Source organism: Amblyomma mixtum, chromosome 3, assembly GCF_055824585.1.
Source record: "Amblyomma mixtum isolate Tamu chromosome 3, ASM5582458v1, whole genome shotgun sequence".
Classification (NCBI taxonomy): Eukaryota; Metazoa; Arthropoda; class Arachnida; order Ixodida; family Ixodidae; genus Amblyomma; species Amblyomma mixtum.
In genome coordinates this window covers 36785368-36801051 of record NC_143014.1, presented here as the reverse complement: position 1 = coordinate 36801051, position 15684 = coordinate 36785368, and the positions used below count along the sequence as shown (strand labels likewise).

General features: G+C 46.6%; 1 protein-coding gene across 1 annotated transcript; it reads right to left on the bottom strand.

Moving 5' to 3' along the window:
• Positions 1–753: 753 nt before the first annotated feature.
• On the bottom strand, positions 754–11868 carry Vps24 (vacuolar protein sorting 24). The gene is made up of 6 exons (XM_089578708.1): positions 11686–11868; positions 11535–11595; positions 11241–11420; positions 11027–11148; positions 8802–8916; positions 754–1479 (listed from the first exon to the last, which is right to left on the bottom strand). The coding sequence occupies exons 1-6, from the start codon at positions 11728–11730 to the stop codon at positions 1337–1339; spliced, it is 666 nt and encodes a 221-aa protein (XP_089434834.1). The 5' UTR covers positions 11731–11868; the 3' UTR covers positions 754–1336.
• Positions 11869–15684: the final 3816 nt, after the last annotated feature.

Genomic DNA, 15684 nt, shown 5'->3' with positions numbered 1-15684 from the left:
AGTGGAGGTGTTTCAGGTAGTTGTCGTCGTCGCTACATATTCTTAGTGTCGTTGCCTGTCCTACGAATATACCTTGTTTGCAGTGTCTTGGATGATGGCTAGTGAAATCTAAGTATTGTTGTCGGTCAGTAGGCTTCCTGTAAAGTGTGGTTTTGAGCTTGCTATTTTCTAAATGGACAGTGGAGTTGAAGGTGAATTTAATGCTGGAGTGGCATGAATTGAAATGTGTTAAGAATGCCTTCAGGGTCTCAGCCCCATGCTCCCATATGAAAATATCGTCTATGTACCGCTGGTATATAAGTGGTTTTTTTAGAAATGAATTTAGAAGTTCAGATTCTAGTAGCCCCATAAAAATGTTTGCGTAGGTGGGTGCGAAGGGAGTGCCCATGCTTGTTCCAAATACTTGAAGGTAGTAAGAAGAATTGAATTCAAAGTAGTTGAGTGTTAGTACCAATTCAAGTAGCGTGAGGTACACTTCAGTTTCGTGCGGGTGAGGACTTTGAGTTAGAATTTTGGAGAGTGCGTCGATACCTTCATTAATGGGAATATTTGTGTACAAAGCGGCGACGTCAAGTGTGACAAGTATGCTATCTGCTGTTTTCAGTGTGCTTATGCTTTAGCATGATCTTCCACACATTTTGTTATGGAGTGAACTGCCAGTAAACGGCATGCCTGTGCTTTCGAATGTCTTCCTACCCTCTGTGCAGGTAGTCTACTGTGTCATGGCAGATGCAGCTGACCAAAACACTGAACTGGTAGCATGAATTGAAGGCATTTTATTTAGCTGTACATAACTCTGCACCAATTGGGCAAAAAGCTTGTAACTGCCCATAATAAATATATTCCACACGTTGCAGCAGGAGAAAAGCTGCACACTTTGCTCGCAGTCCTCCATGGCTGCTTTTTCAAATTCTGAGTTACTGTTACACTGCAAGTGTGGTCTGCAAGATTAACTGTACAAACAGTGCAATGACACAAGCCCCTAATCTTAGTCCACTGCAGTGCAACATGCACTTAATTTGCTCAACTTAATGTTCAACAGTCTCTAGCGCACCTTGCGAGAATGTGAGCAGCATAGCATGCTTTGTATGACAGCTACTAGCAGCTTAAATTGAAGTCCACACTTATCCAATCAATGTAGGCGAAATGCAATAATGGTGTACTCGAGCAGATGCAGGCTGCTGTTTGCTTTAGCCTGCCTGCACTGCCCGAGGGGTATACTAAAGCTGCGCAGCTTTAGGTTTAGTGCACTGCCAGCAAGCAAAAACAAGGAACATTTTGTCACTACAACCTGGCAATTCTGATCACCATGTTTGGTTTACAAGCTAGCAGCAGTTCAGCTGCGCAGGGCCTGCAACCTCTCCTGCATCTTAGTCACATCATCCTCATCTTCTGCTAGGGCAGATGATGGCCCAGCTTCTTGGATGTCCTCCGATGGCAATGATTCTGTGACAGCAGATGGGGCCTTGCCAAGTTGGCCTGGAACAACAAAAAAACGTGCTGCTGAGTCTGTCCTCTCTATATAGACTAGCTTGGAACCATCACTGTTCCCACATCGAGTTAATGATCAATTCGCTCTCGCCCTACCATAACCTTGCCATCCCAGTTAGCTCAATTGGTAGAGCGACTGCCCCGGTGAAGCAGTGGTCCCGGGTTCGAATCCCGGACCACGACGAATTTTTCTTTAACTACGAAGTTTCTGAGAAAGCTGTATAGCTTTCCTTTGTAGCCGTATGGCTGCGCTTGGGTGGACGTCAATGAGTAATTACTCCCTTATTACAGACTAGCTTAGCAGCTTGCCAGCAGGGCCGTGGGTGCTGGCTCTGGTGGCATACGTTTATATCAGAGGCAGTCACAAGCTGGCAAAAAGTTCTAAAGGATTCCCTTTCTGCTTGAGCTGCCACATTGGTTGAACACTCCACAACAACATTCTGCACCGCTTACAATCTTTAACAAAGAGGGAGAACACACACCTCATCCTGACCAAAAAGAAGACCGCACAGGATGGGTAACTTGGGTACTGGGACATGAGTACAAGGAATCAAAATATATACGGATAGAGCGGCCCGCCATCAACTACTGGACCCTCAACACATCCATGGTGTGGGTCAACACCAACCCTGTGCCACAGAACATGGGAGTGTACATCACACAGCATAGAACCTCACATAACCAATCTAAGCAGAGACCAGTGGAAGGCACTGTTGTCAGCTCGGACCTAGAGGACCAGATTCTACTACTGGTCAGAGGAGCCAACAGGCTTGCAGAAGCCAGCGAAGTCCTGAAATAGGGGCACTTAAGGGGTAGCAAACATTTGGCACAGAGATTTCTGATCGGAACACAATACGGGATGTGACATCAACTCCACCCTTTAGCAAGCAATCGCCAGGACGGACCACACAAAAGTGGATGTATTTGATGTGCTTTTGCTTCATTGTACAGTGCATTTCGTTTGGCACCCACGTGTCTATGCTTCGAGCTTCTCTGCCTGCGTCTCGTCGTTGTCTACTTCGGGTGACCACATGCCTGATTCAGCGAACCAAGAAGGTGCATTTCGCAGAGATGGTACGTTCGTAAGCACGGCATGAGATGGGGAATCCCCAACTACGCAGCGACAGCCAGCTTGCATACGGCACTGCTCAGGGTAGGCTTGACGTTATGTCCACCAGCTTGCAGCCAGGAGCAAGCTGCTAGCAAAGCATCAAAAATTCAGGGGGAGCACTTAAGTCTCCTTACGTGCAGCAAGTCGAAAGCCTTTGTGCCATTATGCTGAGCTCTAGAACACTTTCAATCATTGTGTGCATTTGCTTGGTGTTATGCTCTTTATAACCGATTTCGAGTTACCTAAATCATATTACACATTCGTTATATCCGGTGTGTTTGTTATAACCGAATTCGAGTAACGACATACACCATTGTACAGTTCAGTATTAATTCATTAGCCATCTTCGCTATATCCAGTACAAATGTTTCGTTATATCCAGACATCTACGTTTTTAATGCCAATGTACCAGCCCAAGAAGACAAATCGTTTGACACCACTTCGAATGTCCTACGTCAAACAGAAGTTTCGAGAAGTCGTGGTTTAGAGAACCAAAGGTCGTCGATGCAAATCCCTATTATATGCTACGCTTTGATTCGACTAGTAATCTTATGCTCCGTTATGCGCTGAATCGTTTGATGCCACTCCGAACATTCCACACCAATTAGGTGGTCCACAATCTGTGTACCAGTGGTACCACCCACTGGTCCCACTTGAACTCCTCACACACTGGAGTATATATGGGAACGCAGCCATATGCAGGATGCCGCGCTGTTTTTCTAGGTTTGATTGACAGCTCGCGCAGGACGGACAGACACGCTGGCGAGTCGAGTCCCCGTATTACACCGATCACTTGGCTTGACATGACGTCAACTTGTGACGTCATGTGTTTGATTGAAAAGTTCTCACGGACGGACATGCTGGAGAGTCATGAGCCTATAAAGGCTGTCGCCTTAAAAATAAAGCAACATGCTCAAATCTTGCAAATGAAATGGTGGTGCCCTCAATATTTTCAGATTTTTGTTCAGTATCCCTTTAACACATTCAGTGAAGGGAAGGACAGATTTATGATGACCGACATCTGGGTTGTCGAGCATAGGCAGCCTATAGACCTTTCCAAAAAGGGCTCCCTGGGCGCTGCCATATTGTTCCCTGGACTGCAGTGGGCACCTCCCGCTAGCACGGTGGAAGCGGCGAAACGCCTCCTCTCTGGACTGCTAGAAACCGGTTCCGCCGCCGGAAACAACATGGCAGCGCCCAGGTTGGAAAGGTGTATACAGTGGGATACAACTTTAAAAAATTGGCGGTGGTTTAGGTCTGGTCAAGCCTGGAGGATTGCAAAAGCAACGACAACGAGGAGAGAGAGAGAGGCGATGGAGAGCACGCGGCGGCGGACCGGCACGCCAGTTGTGCGCCATGTGACGTCACTGCTCCTCGCGCATGCGCAGTATGGCCTTTCCTCAGCTCCGCAAAATGGCTCAGCGACTCGCGTAGTGTTGCTTTCGCAACAAAAAAAAAAAACTGCGTAACAATGGCCACATTCCGCAGCATTAAATATTACTCCGCTGATGAATTGCATCAGTTAACAATGTCCGACTCCATTAATTTCGTCTCATGATTAGCTTCTTGCTTAGGCAACCAGAAAAGCTTTAACAACAGTCTACTATTTTTCACAGAGGAATTCTGTATGACAATCCCGAATGTGGGCGCAGCTTCACTCCAAAGTTAGCAGCAACTTAGAAGCCTGGGAAGGCAAAATGCAAAATAAGTCGTGTACTAAAATTTCAGTGCAAGTTAAAAAACCCCGTGTAGTCAAAATTATCACAGCATGTTTGTAGCCCACAGTTATTCAGGCGTATAAATTAAGCCTCTCCAACTTATGCATAATTTAGAGAAGGGCTGGAATAAAGAATCATTCCAGTCGGTTACAGTGTCGGTGCATTAGGACAATGGTGGTGAGTATGCCTCGAAGCTGAAGGCAACAGATGGGGTGAAGGGTTAATCGCTAAATTTTTGTTCCAAAGCAAGAACAGAAATTGCAAAACGTAAATTTTTGCTTCATTGTTTGGGAGAGAGCCAAAGAGCCGAACAACAAAGGGGCAAGCGGACCAGCGCCAGGACACCCATTTCATCCTCATCATTGCCCACACCTACCTATGGCCATAACAATACGCAATAAAAACAATAATTGTCCTAGCACGAGCTGACCGGAAGACAGCCTGATTAACTGCTACAAACTAATAGCGATTGATTAAAAAGTTTGTTATCTGTATGATCCAAATTTCTGGAAGGTCAATGCGTCTGTGTTTTAGTATGTTCGTCACTTGGAACTCTATCAAAAGCTTTGCTGAAATCTAGAAATATTTAGGCATGTGTGAATAGCGTTTTTTTTGTTCGAAGCGAATAGTAATTTTCGTCAAATAATTTTTAAGTGAATATTTCGAGTACTTCTGGTTCTGGCACACAAAGAAAGGTTGAACGGCACAATAGGCATTTTCAAAATTGTATTTTTCAAACACACAAGGCCATTAAATGAAAAAAAAAAAAAAGAATACATTGAAGCTGTTCCGACTTTCTCCAAAAATGGCCCCGGAAATTGGGGAAGCCAACCTACATTCGGTGCCGACATAGCTGTGGGGCCTCTCCAACTGCTGCTCTTAATTGCGATTGCATTGTTGCGCAGCTCTTGGTTTTAAGCACTTGGTCCAAGGCGTACACATCGTTCCACATCAGGCAGCGGAAAGGGGCACCCATCTCCATACGTCTGATTGTGATTGTGCGACAGCGCTTGTTTAGTGAATTCCATAAGGAGCAGAGCGGCTGTGGCAGCTTATTATAGAGATTTAGCACAGTACAATCAGTTTTCGACGACCACCGTGACTTGATCGCCCAGGCTATGGTGGCTAGAATGGGGACGTGTGAAAATCAGCTGTAGAAGCGTGGCTCCAGAGCGTGCCCATGCTGCGTGGCAGTGCTGATGGCAGTGGTGCAGTAAGGTGCACGGCTGGAATAAGCTCACTGCTACAGCCGCACTTCTCCTAGCGAAAGCAAAATGGTAGAACTTTTTTTTTGCTCCCATATTATTCATAGAAAAAGTCTCCCAATTCCCCATCATTTCCCCTTTCAACTGTCCTGTTTAATACCCGTACCACACTGACAAATTTAATGCCATCAAGTGCTTACTGTCCTAAGTTTTAACTGAATTCGCACGGTGCCATACGCATTAAATTAAATGTATGAAAGTTTATTCAGACAGACAAGATACAAACAAGGTAGTCTGTCTAGGAGGCTGACAAAAAGGCATGGATGCCTGACAAGTGTCAGTCTCCTTTTCTTAAACACACAACACCCAAGCATACAGTGTAAGAAAAAAACATCGTGTATTGGACATCGTGTATTGGAATACACTGAAACAGAGGGTAAAAGCGATGGATAATACACAGGCACTGAAGGCAGAATGTGATAACGAAATAAAGTCTTTCTATAGTGACAACAAATACATGTTGACCTTTCTTCTGAAGATTGCTATGGGCAATGATTCTTTTCCACTAAAGATGATAGCAGGATGGCATTAGCCTTACCGCCATTCGCGACCTACTGAGTTTCCCCATACCTCATTCGCCCAAGCAATGCATACTCTTGTCCGCATTGCACACGCAGAAAACATGCAAGTTTGTTAGTAACAACTTCCTGTCCAGTAGCAAACGGTTTATTCCTAACTTTCAGTCAGATGAGACATCTCTACGACATTTTCAGTGTGAAGGGTGTAATTTTTACCAGCACTTCTGAGAGATACTCTTGGCTTAAGTGCTGACATGCGAGTTTATGGCTACTTTTTCAACTTGTCAAGCAAGAACAGAAGGATTTTCTGCAAAATAATGTTTATATTACATTTGAAGGACTTTGCGTGCTGATGGGCACCGTTTATATCCGGGTGAATTTTTGACTGCCTTGCGGGCATTATAGTCACTGTGACTCTCGTATAATTACATTAAACATGGACGCCTAGCACCAACTATGAAAATAATGACATCAGGAAACATAAGGCCTTAGGCATTTACTGCCATTTCTTGTGCACTTGTGGAACGGGTATAATGCTCCCAGTACCTGACGCATTTAGTGCATGTACGTGCATCATACCTTGCAAGCATACATTGATTGGAGGTCCCTAAAATGACCACCTCGTATAATTTTTCCTGCACATTTAGCAGGTTCGAATCGTACATGCCGCAGGACATGCAAACCTCATGGTCACATTACTTACATGAGTGCCAATGTACTATTTGCAGCAGAAGTGAACGATAAGCGAGTGTCCGCAAAAACAAAAACTTTCGGCACAATCATGAAAGCCAATCGCCTGTAATATCGAAAGGTATGAGAGAATGTGCATATCCCGTCCACTGGTAATACCAGGCTACTTGGTCGTGAGGCAGCGCAACATTTTTTTTAGTGCGAAAGCACCACTCAACACGATCCCAACAAAGAATCTTTTGTGAAGCCTCATAGTAACTCGGGTAAGCTCGGGTAAGTTCGGAGGAGTGTCGCGCCAGCTCTAGCCAATGGGAGAGTGACCTCGGCCAAACCTAGCATAGCAACAGCCCATGCAGGAATAAAAAAAGTTTCCACAAGCTAAGTGCTGGCTCTTACCAAGTCCTGGCACTGTGCTTAAATATTTTGCAAAGAAAACCATGAATTAGGAAGTGGACACCTCTCCTACCCTTAAGTGATGGTCATGTTTGTGCTGACAAGTGCAACGTGTGGGTATTTGCGTGAATTAACTCACGAAGTGGAAGTCATTCTTGCATGCAATGCATGGCCACCGCCAGACTTCGAAATGAAGCAACTGCAACCCTCGATGAGCATGGTTAACATAAGGTGCGCCTGTCAAAGCAATTTGCACTTTTAAAAGATGCGTCTCCGAGACTCCTACGAGAAATGTGCAGAGTGACCACGGTAGCAGACTTCCCTCCTTTCACCTTTCAATGGACAGGTAGCACAGGTTTCTGCTGAGCAAGCCCAGCTTGCTGCGTAAATGGCTCCAAGCAATGGGGCAAACGGACTTCAGGTCTAGCAGGCACCAGACACTATGCTCAACTCACTTCAAGTCAAGCGCCTTTGGATGCTTTGTACCTCAAATGAACTAAGTGTGTCGCTGAATAACTACACAACCACAAAGTGCACAAAACATCAAAGAAAATGAAACTGAACAACCAAGAAAACCAATCCGTAGCACAGTCAACAAGCCACCAGATGTCAATCCGAAGCCTCTATCTTCCCGGCATGCCTCGGGCGACCTTGGTGGATGAAGTGCACAGCTGCCAGCTTTCCCTATAGTTAATAAATAGTAAGGAACTCATATGACCTAGGTAGCTACAGCAAATGGAGCCCTGGACTAAGGGCTCCACCTCTGGGGGCCTTGCTCCAACCTTGGCTGACAATAAAAGTTTTTCTCTCTCTCTCTTCTGTGGAGAGCCACTTCGCATGCACAGATTGCCCCAAGGCCGCCACAAGGCGCCAGGCGCTGGCCAGCTGTTTGCACGCCTGCCTTGTGAGGACCTATCGGTGCGTGCACACTGATGGCACACGGAAACGGCTAGCGCTGTGCTACATCTCTCCGCTGATGCATGCCGTTTACAGCACGTGCGCACTGTGGGTAGTGCGGCCGTAGATACCTGGCAGGTGCAGACCTAGGTGCCACGCTTCCGCCTGCTTGCGTTTGTGCCACGAGCAAGCGCAGACAAGCTCTGGCATGGGTGCAGGAGCGCAGGCACACGGCTCGGAGTAGGGGTTCTGGCTGCGCGCGTGCCACGGTGCCATCACAGAGGAGGTATGCTAAACCAAAACCACACGCAGCTAGAGTTCCAGAAACATTCGCTCGAGACGAATACTTCAAAATTTCAAATACCAAACATTCAGATCGAATTAAATATCGAATACTTTACTATTTGACTGAATATTCGCACATGCCTCCCCAGGTGGTCAAAATTATTCTGGAGACCTCCACTACGGCACCTCTTTCTCTCTTTCTTCTTTCACTCCCACCTTCCTCCCTTCCCTCACGGTGCGGTTCAGGTGTCTGCCGAGATATGTGAGACAGACACTGCGCCATTTCCTTTCCTCAAAAACCAATTTACCAATTTCACACATGCCTAGAAACATTGCATCAATATGACCATTGCTATCCATGCACGATGCTTGCACATAACTCTAATTAGCAATCAAATGGCAAGCTGTTCTAGACCATACTTGCAGCACTCACCAGCAGTCAGCTCCCACAAGACCTTGTCAACTTCCTCCTGAGCCTCTTCCTCCAGATCTTCCTGGTCATCAAGGCCTTCCATGGTGTCATCAAGCATTTCCTCTATAATTCCTGCCTGTACAAACAAAGCACATTGGGAGGAGCGTATAAATCACAGCAAAAATTGCAGCCGTGAGAAGGCTTCGGAGCACATCTACCACATCAATACTGAGCTCGCATTTTTTCGACTTAAGTGGATAAAGCAAGGTAATAATAGTTCACATTGGAATAGTCTTTTTATATACTGGGCTTCACAGTTGGCATGCAACGCTATGGAAGCTGTGCAAGAAATGTGCTTGCAAAAGTGTGTTGCTCCGATTTCACAAGGCCCCGCAGAAGAGTATAATGAGAACATCCCTGCCCTGTGATGAACCAGCACTGTGATGGACCAACAGCCACCTGGTCTGTGCATTACATGGGAAAAATATGCAATGCACAGATCAAACAATGGCTGGTCCATCACAGTGAGAGTGGACACATAACGTGATGGCAAAAAATCAATTGAATAAGGTCGAGAAATATATGCCTCTCATATGCCATGGCTGGCATATGAGAGAAATAACTGGAGATGATTCGGTGGGTCCTTCATCCTGGCTGCTGATGATAAAGTACCCTTAATCGTGTGCAGGGATGGCGCCAGGATAATTTGTAGTGGGGTGGCAAGGAGAAGAGCGGGAAAGGGGGGAGGGGGGGTTAAATTTTAGATTTTTGGCATTGGTGCTTATAATTATAAAATAAATAAAACGCTGCAGTAGTAGCATCATGCACTCACTCTCCAACCAGGGGGCCTAATACGGGCCGTCCTTGTCAGCATCTAAATGCAGCACTCGGCTAGCTTTTATGTGGCCCAGCAAATTTTTGGGGGTAGTAGCCCCCACCTTTTGCCACCTGTAGGCACCATCACCGAAATTTGTGCGTACATGCTGCAACACTGCTCTCGACCTCATACTAAAAGTACTTCAGTCTCTGCCTCTTTTTCTACACTTTAACAGTACAGTCACCATTTTACTTTCTCTGCTCACTGTGTTGTACCATTTCAAACTTCTGTTCCATAGCAAATATCAGCCCCATAGGCAAGTACTGGCAGAATACATTGTTCATATAATTTTCTTTTGAGGAGTATTAGTAAGCTGCTGTTGACTACTTTGGAGTGACTGTGCCAAATACATTCCAATCGAGTTTTACTCTCCTCCTAATCTCTCTCTCTTATGACTCGGTTCTACCTATCCAAAATATATGCGATCAGTCATTAAGTTGATCCTACTTTGCTCTTTTGTTGAACGCTACATAAGTTTCCTGTATATAATTTTCAAGGCAACAGTTTATTTTGCCCATTCATGTCTTTCATATTTTACTGTAATTCATTGTCTAAGTCATATAACACTCCTTTCAAAATCCAGCCTATTTTGTGGGCCACCTAAAATCCAGTGTTGCTGTAGTTTCATTAAAAATTACTTGAATCTTGTACAAAAAGGCAGTAAGCTAATAGGTCTCCAATCTCCAGGCCTTTTATGATGTCTTTCAAGTGAATTTGCATCACGTGAGCATTCTTCTATGCATACAGAAAGCTTGAGGTCATAAGAAATTGTGTACAGATGGCTTGCAAGTGACATCACTAGTGTTCCCACATTGCATGTTGCAATAAGCGGACTAGACAAGTGGGCAGATTTTCCCTGCACTTTTGGTCTTCTGACATGAAGGCCGCTGCGACGTAAGCGGACTTCACGTTGTTTGCAACCACTCCAAGCACAATACCTCCACAGTCTTTCAGGTCACCTGCCATCAATGTATCTCTATCAGCAGCTTTACCACACTTGCTGCTTGTGAAACTTATCTTATATCTCACTTCGTAACTGCCAGAATTTGCATTTGTGAGAAACCAATAGTTCTGGAGATATCTTTTCTGGTTGGCTATTATAAAGTTCTGCATGAAATTCTTCTACCTTCACTGACCTATTCATGTTCCTAATTACAATGCCATCAGCATTTCTGTTACATATAACTGGCTTCTCCCAATGACTGGCTTTCTCCTTGTTGCTTTCATGTTTCCTTCGCGCTGTAGCGCTTCCACCTGTCTGATAATCGCTGTTCCGCTCTGCGCACCAACGAAACCTCAGGTGCCACTGGCAGCCGCCGGCTACTAGGTCCTTGACGCAATAATGGGCTTTGTGCATCGCACCACTTACGCGCATCATTTCCTTTGACAGATCGCGCATTGTCTGCGCTACTTCGGGCACTTTGATCAACTGCTGCATGCTCTTCATAACTTCGGTACTCCTCTGCATTGAGCCAGCCAACCGAAGGGTCGCTGCAAAAAAAAAAAAAAAAAAAAAAAATCAGTTACAGTGACAGTCTACCAGCGGAAATGCAATCGCAAGGTGAACAGAGGCTCCGGCTTACCGAGCTGATGGTTCATGCTCATCACAACGGAGTTCAACTGCGCCTTGGAGGCGTGGATCCTGCTAATAGCTTTACGAGCACGAAGCACTTCCTTAGCCAGGATAAGGCAAACTTCTTTGTCGTTCTTTTTTGCAGCTTCCTTCAGAGACTTCTTCACGCCCTCCTCTTGCCGCTGTATAGCTGTCAATGCAACATTCAATCAAAGGGAGCAACGCTATTTCAACTTTCTCGATTGAGCGAACGATGACACGCAACATGAAAGCTAATGCAACATGCAGAGGACCTGAATCGTACCTCTGATTTGGCGATCCAGCTGGTAACCTTCCTTTCTGAGCTTTGAAGTCCATTCTCGAACCTAAAAAGAAACATGCCACCACTGAAATGACCGCTCCCTCTATTAGTTCGGTAACGCAAATTGCTGCGCATAAATACTCCTTATCAGTACCTGTTCTTTCGGCGATCGCTCTGGTGTTTTTCCGAAGAGTCCCATTAGTACTCCAAACACTTCAACTTCCGTGCATTCACATGAACACTGCCAAACTTGAAACCGACTGATACCACCTCCAACCAACTGCTGCAACTCTGGCGACGGCGAATACAAAACAGGAAGACTTGAACTAAACCGGAAGTACACTGCACATAACCGAACTGATAGTGATGGCTTTTTTTTTTTGTATGAATCTGCAGGTGTAATTGCACAGCATCCAGAAACTTGTAATTATTTTTTTTTATAAAACTATTCAACAAAATATGCATACGCATATTACGGGTGAAAAAAAAGCGAAGGCCGCATATGTGAGAGAAGAGCGGGATTTTTTAAGTCGTTCTGGCGGCAATACGCCTCAAAGACCCCCCTCATTACCTACAAGGAGCTCTCTGTGACTCCCAAACTAGGCAGAAGGATCTATCCGCCACCAGGTAGGTCCCTAACACCCTCGGATTGTAGGGCCTGGCGAAAAATTTAGGCCAATCGCTTCTTCCCTTACGTGCGTTACTCTGCATAATGAGCTTACAGGCGACCCAGAGGCTTGCAATCTCTGCAACCCACCTCTGAGTCAAAATCATCTAATCTGGCAATGCCCCGAATCTCCGAGAGCTAAACAGACTGATCCCCTTGATCGAGTTGCCTGGGAGCCCTACATCCTCAGCCCAAATGCGGATGCGTAAAAGATCGTCCTACGCCTGGCGGAGGAGGCTTACTCAAAGACTTTCTCTGCGGCCACGGCACATAAGAGCCGGCAAGCGGGAGACCCTCCCTCTGGCTGAGCCCCTGCTCCGAGGTCGATGTGAATGAAGTCTCCTCTCTCTATCTCCTCACGCGCAAGCGTGAGGAGAGATCGTCAACGGCCTCAGACGAATCGTTGAACGTTCGGCTGTTGTCCACGCCGCCATTCAAGCCTGAACCGAGCCCGCACAACATGGCTTACCTGTTAATGTTACACGGAATCCCCGGGGGCACACTTCTCTCGGTGAACTACAAGGCGCATCTTGTCGCCTGGTCCCGTAAAACCCAAGGCGGGCGCAGGACGAAGACCTTCGACCCCTGTACACGCTACTCCTGACTTCATTCATGAAGCCACGAAGAGCGAAATTAATTAAACCCGTCGACTTTCCTTCCCTTTCCCTGCTCGTTCCTTCCCCACCCGGACGTCGCGAAATCCCAGGCTACGGCCATCAAACGTGTCCGTAACTCATACCCATCTCTCACCGCATCTTCAACCAGTCATCCAAACCCACTCCTGCAACACTCCCTCTCGGTCCTCCTGGCCCTCGTGCAGGGTCCTGGCGGACACCGAGCACATATATCCTGCTGAGATGCCCATTACACGATCCCGGCTGCCAGTGACACTTGCTCCCCTTCAGTGTACCCCATGGACCCTCGTCCAAAGGGTCACGACTATAGGTCAAACCACCTCCGGACAACGTTCATAGTGTCTACCTCTCCCTTTCGGCTTGGATCTTGCAAGAGCTGCTGCCCAGACAATACCAATTGAATGTCCCGAGGATGTCCTCAAATGGTCAGAACATCCTCATCCAGAACAGAACCTTCTAAGTACCTTTTGAGTGCATCGATGGATAAATGTCCTCATCAGGATGTCCTCAGTTTGTTTTTTGCTGGACGACTCAAGGATGGAAATTCCTCAATTGTCCTACAAACGTCATATTGCAAGACAGTATTGTGGAATTGAACTGAGATCAAACCAGCTTTATCTCTCGCACTCGGCTCTCATTGATTAAAAACTGCAGTTTATTAAATGTGTGTACAATAGTAATGTATTGAAGGAATTGCAAGAGGCAACCGAAATATTAAGTGGTCTCGAGCAGCGGGGGTCCAGCTACTCCTGATGGAGAGAGGCGTGGCGGTGAGCGATGGAGACGATGCCCGCACTGGAGCTTTACAGGGCATCAAAGGAGGCGATCCGCGTGGGCCACCAGTATACTAAAATGGCGTGGTTAGCAGCCTATCTTAGAGGCACGAGATTGTGCGCTGCGAACCCTACCATATACCATCAGCGTTTCGACCAGCGTACACGGCGGCAAGGCTAAGCATTGATCACGGAGGGCAGAAGCTCTCCGTTGCCTAGCGTTCTGTTACATCTCGTTGCCACGCAGGCGTACGGCAGAAATAGGCTCCTCGGGAGAGAAAAAAAAATCGACATGAAGTTATTGAGTGCAGACGCAGACTGCAGAACAAACAGCTCGCACCCGTATGCATCGGCCACGACGACGCGAGCCTTCGGCGCATCTGCGTGCTGTGTAAGCTTCGAGAAACCCTCAAAAGCATGCGGCGACCAATTGCAATCTAACGTCTTTCAGTCGACACCACATCGCGATGGAAAAATTGCGCGTGCGTTGCTCATCAAACGACATGCCGTAGACATGACCGCATACGATCGACGCTGCATTGTGATCGACTCTGCTGTGGTCGTTGCGATTTCTACGTTCGTGAACTGCTTCCTGTGGGCTGAAAGAGGAAAAAATCGGGATACGTACCGCTAAACTGTTGTCTGTTGCCCACCGGCTATTGCTGCAGGCAAAGAAAATAAATTGGTAAATTCGTTTTTGAGGAAAGGAAATGGCGCAGTATCTGTCTCACATATCTCGGTGGACACCTGAACTGCGCTACAAGGGAAGGTGGGAGTGAAAGAAGAAAGAGAGAAAGAGGTGCCATAGTCATGCACGCATAATCTGGTCAAAAGCGCACAACAGCTGGATGAACATCTAGAGCAAGCGTTTACTGTACAAATTTAGCTACATATCGCATCCGTATGCTACAGCTTTACTGTAGAGATATAGCACTCGAATGAAAGGCGCTACAATCCGGCCTTGTTGGCACCTCATGCACCGCGTGTGCTCGCATGTGATGATCCGCGCTGGGAAATTTTTCGGTTTAATGAGTCAGATGCGAGGCGATGTGTGAGTACATTCAGCTTCAAGCTTTACGGCAGTCGGCAAGGACCGATCAGCACTCCCTTGAACGTCCTGTGGATGTTTAGGTCGTCTATGGGAGGTCCAAGGGAGTTTCAATGCCTATTGGGTGTACGGCCACATACGCCCGCACAGATGCCTCAAGCAATGATCTTGTGAGGGCTTTCAATAAAGGACATAATTCAATCAAGCAAGCATTTCTTAAAGCAATCCACCTTTCCACTGCGCAGAAAGCAAGGAAGACCACACTCTCGTATTGCGCTCAACTAACACCTCGCTGAACAGGTTCATATCACATGCATGCATACGCGCGTCTCAGCGTGTACTCGGAGTTGGAGACTGCATGCGGCCGCTCTCGTGAAAGGCCTTGAACACCATCGCATATCAGCCGGGCGCACGGAATTAACGGCCGAAATATTATGAGAATCCGAACATATTAACTCTAACGTACTGGGCGTGCGGTTCCTTGAAGATGCCTTTCGACGCCGGCTAAAATTAAAGGCAAACAAAAGGAAGAGTCATCGCTCTTCTAAAACACCGCAAAAATGCAGCAACAATTGCTTCCAAACAAATGCTCAGCTCGCCCACCCACCGAGCCGGGCCTTCGGTTGCTCCTTCGTCCGGCAGGAGTAATCTGTGTAGCAGTCTATTGGATCAGCTTAGAAAAGCTTGCGATTGGGTGCCTACATCGAGGCACCCTAGATCAAATGTTTGGATGGCGTCTGCGAATACTGTACTCGCAGCCGACAGCAGCTTGTCATTCTAGAAAATGCAGGCAAGTAGAGATGTTTAATTACACCTGAGAGAACGTAGACCATAATATATGCTACCTTAATTGTGTACGATGTGCGCCCTCGATTAGCCAACTTCTTTGTGCGCATCATTTTTTTTTTAATTCGGACAAATAAATACGAAAGTCTCTGATTATGATGAACGTGACTGTTATGGCGCAAGTGGGCCAAAGAGCGCTATGGCACAAGGCGTTTTCGTCTTCTCGGTGGGGTCAAAGACCTAT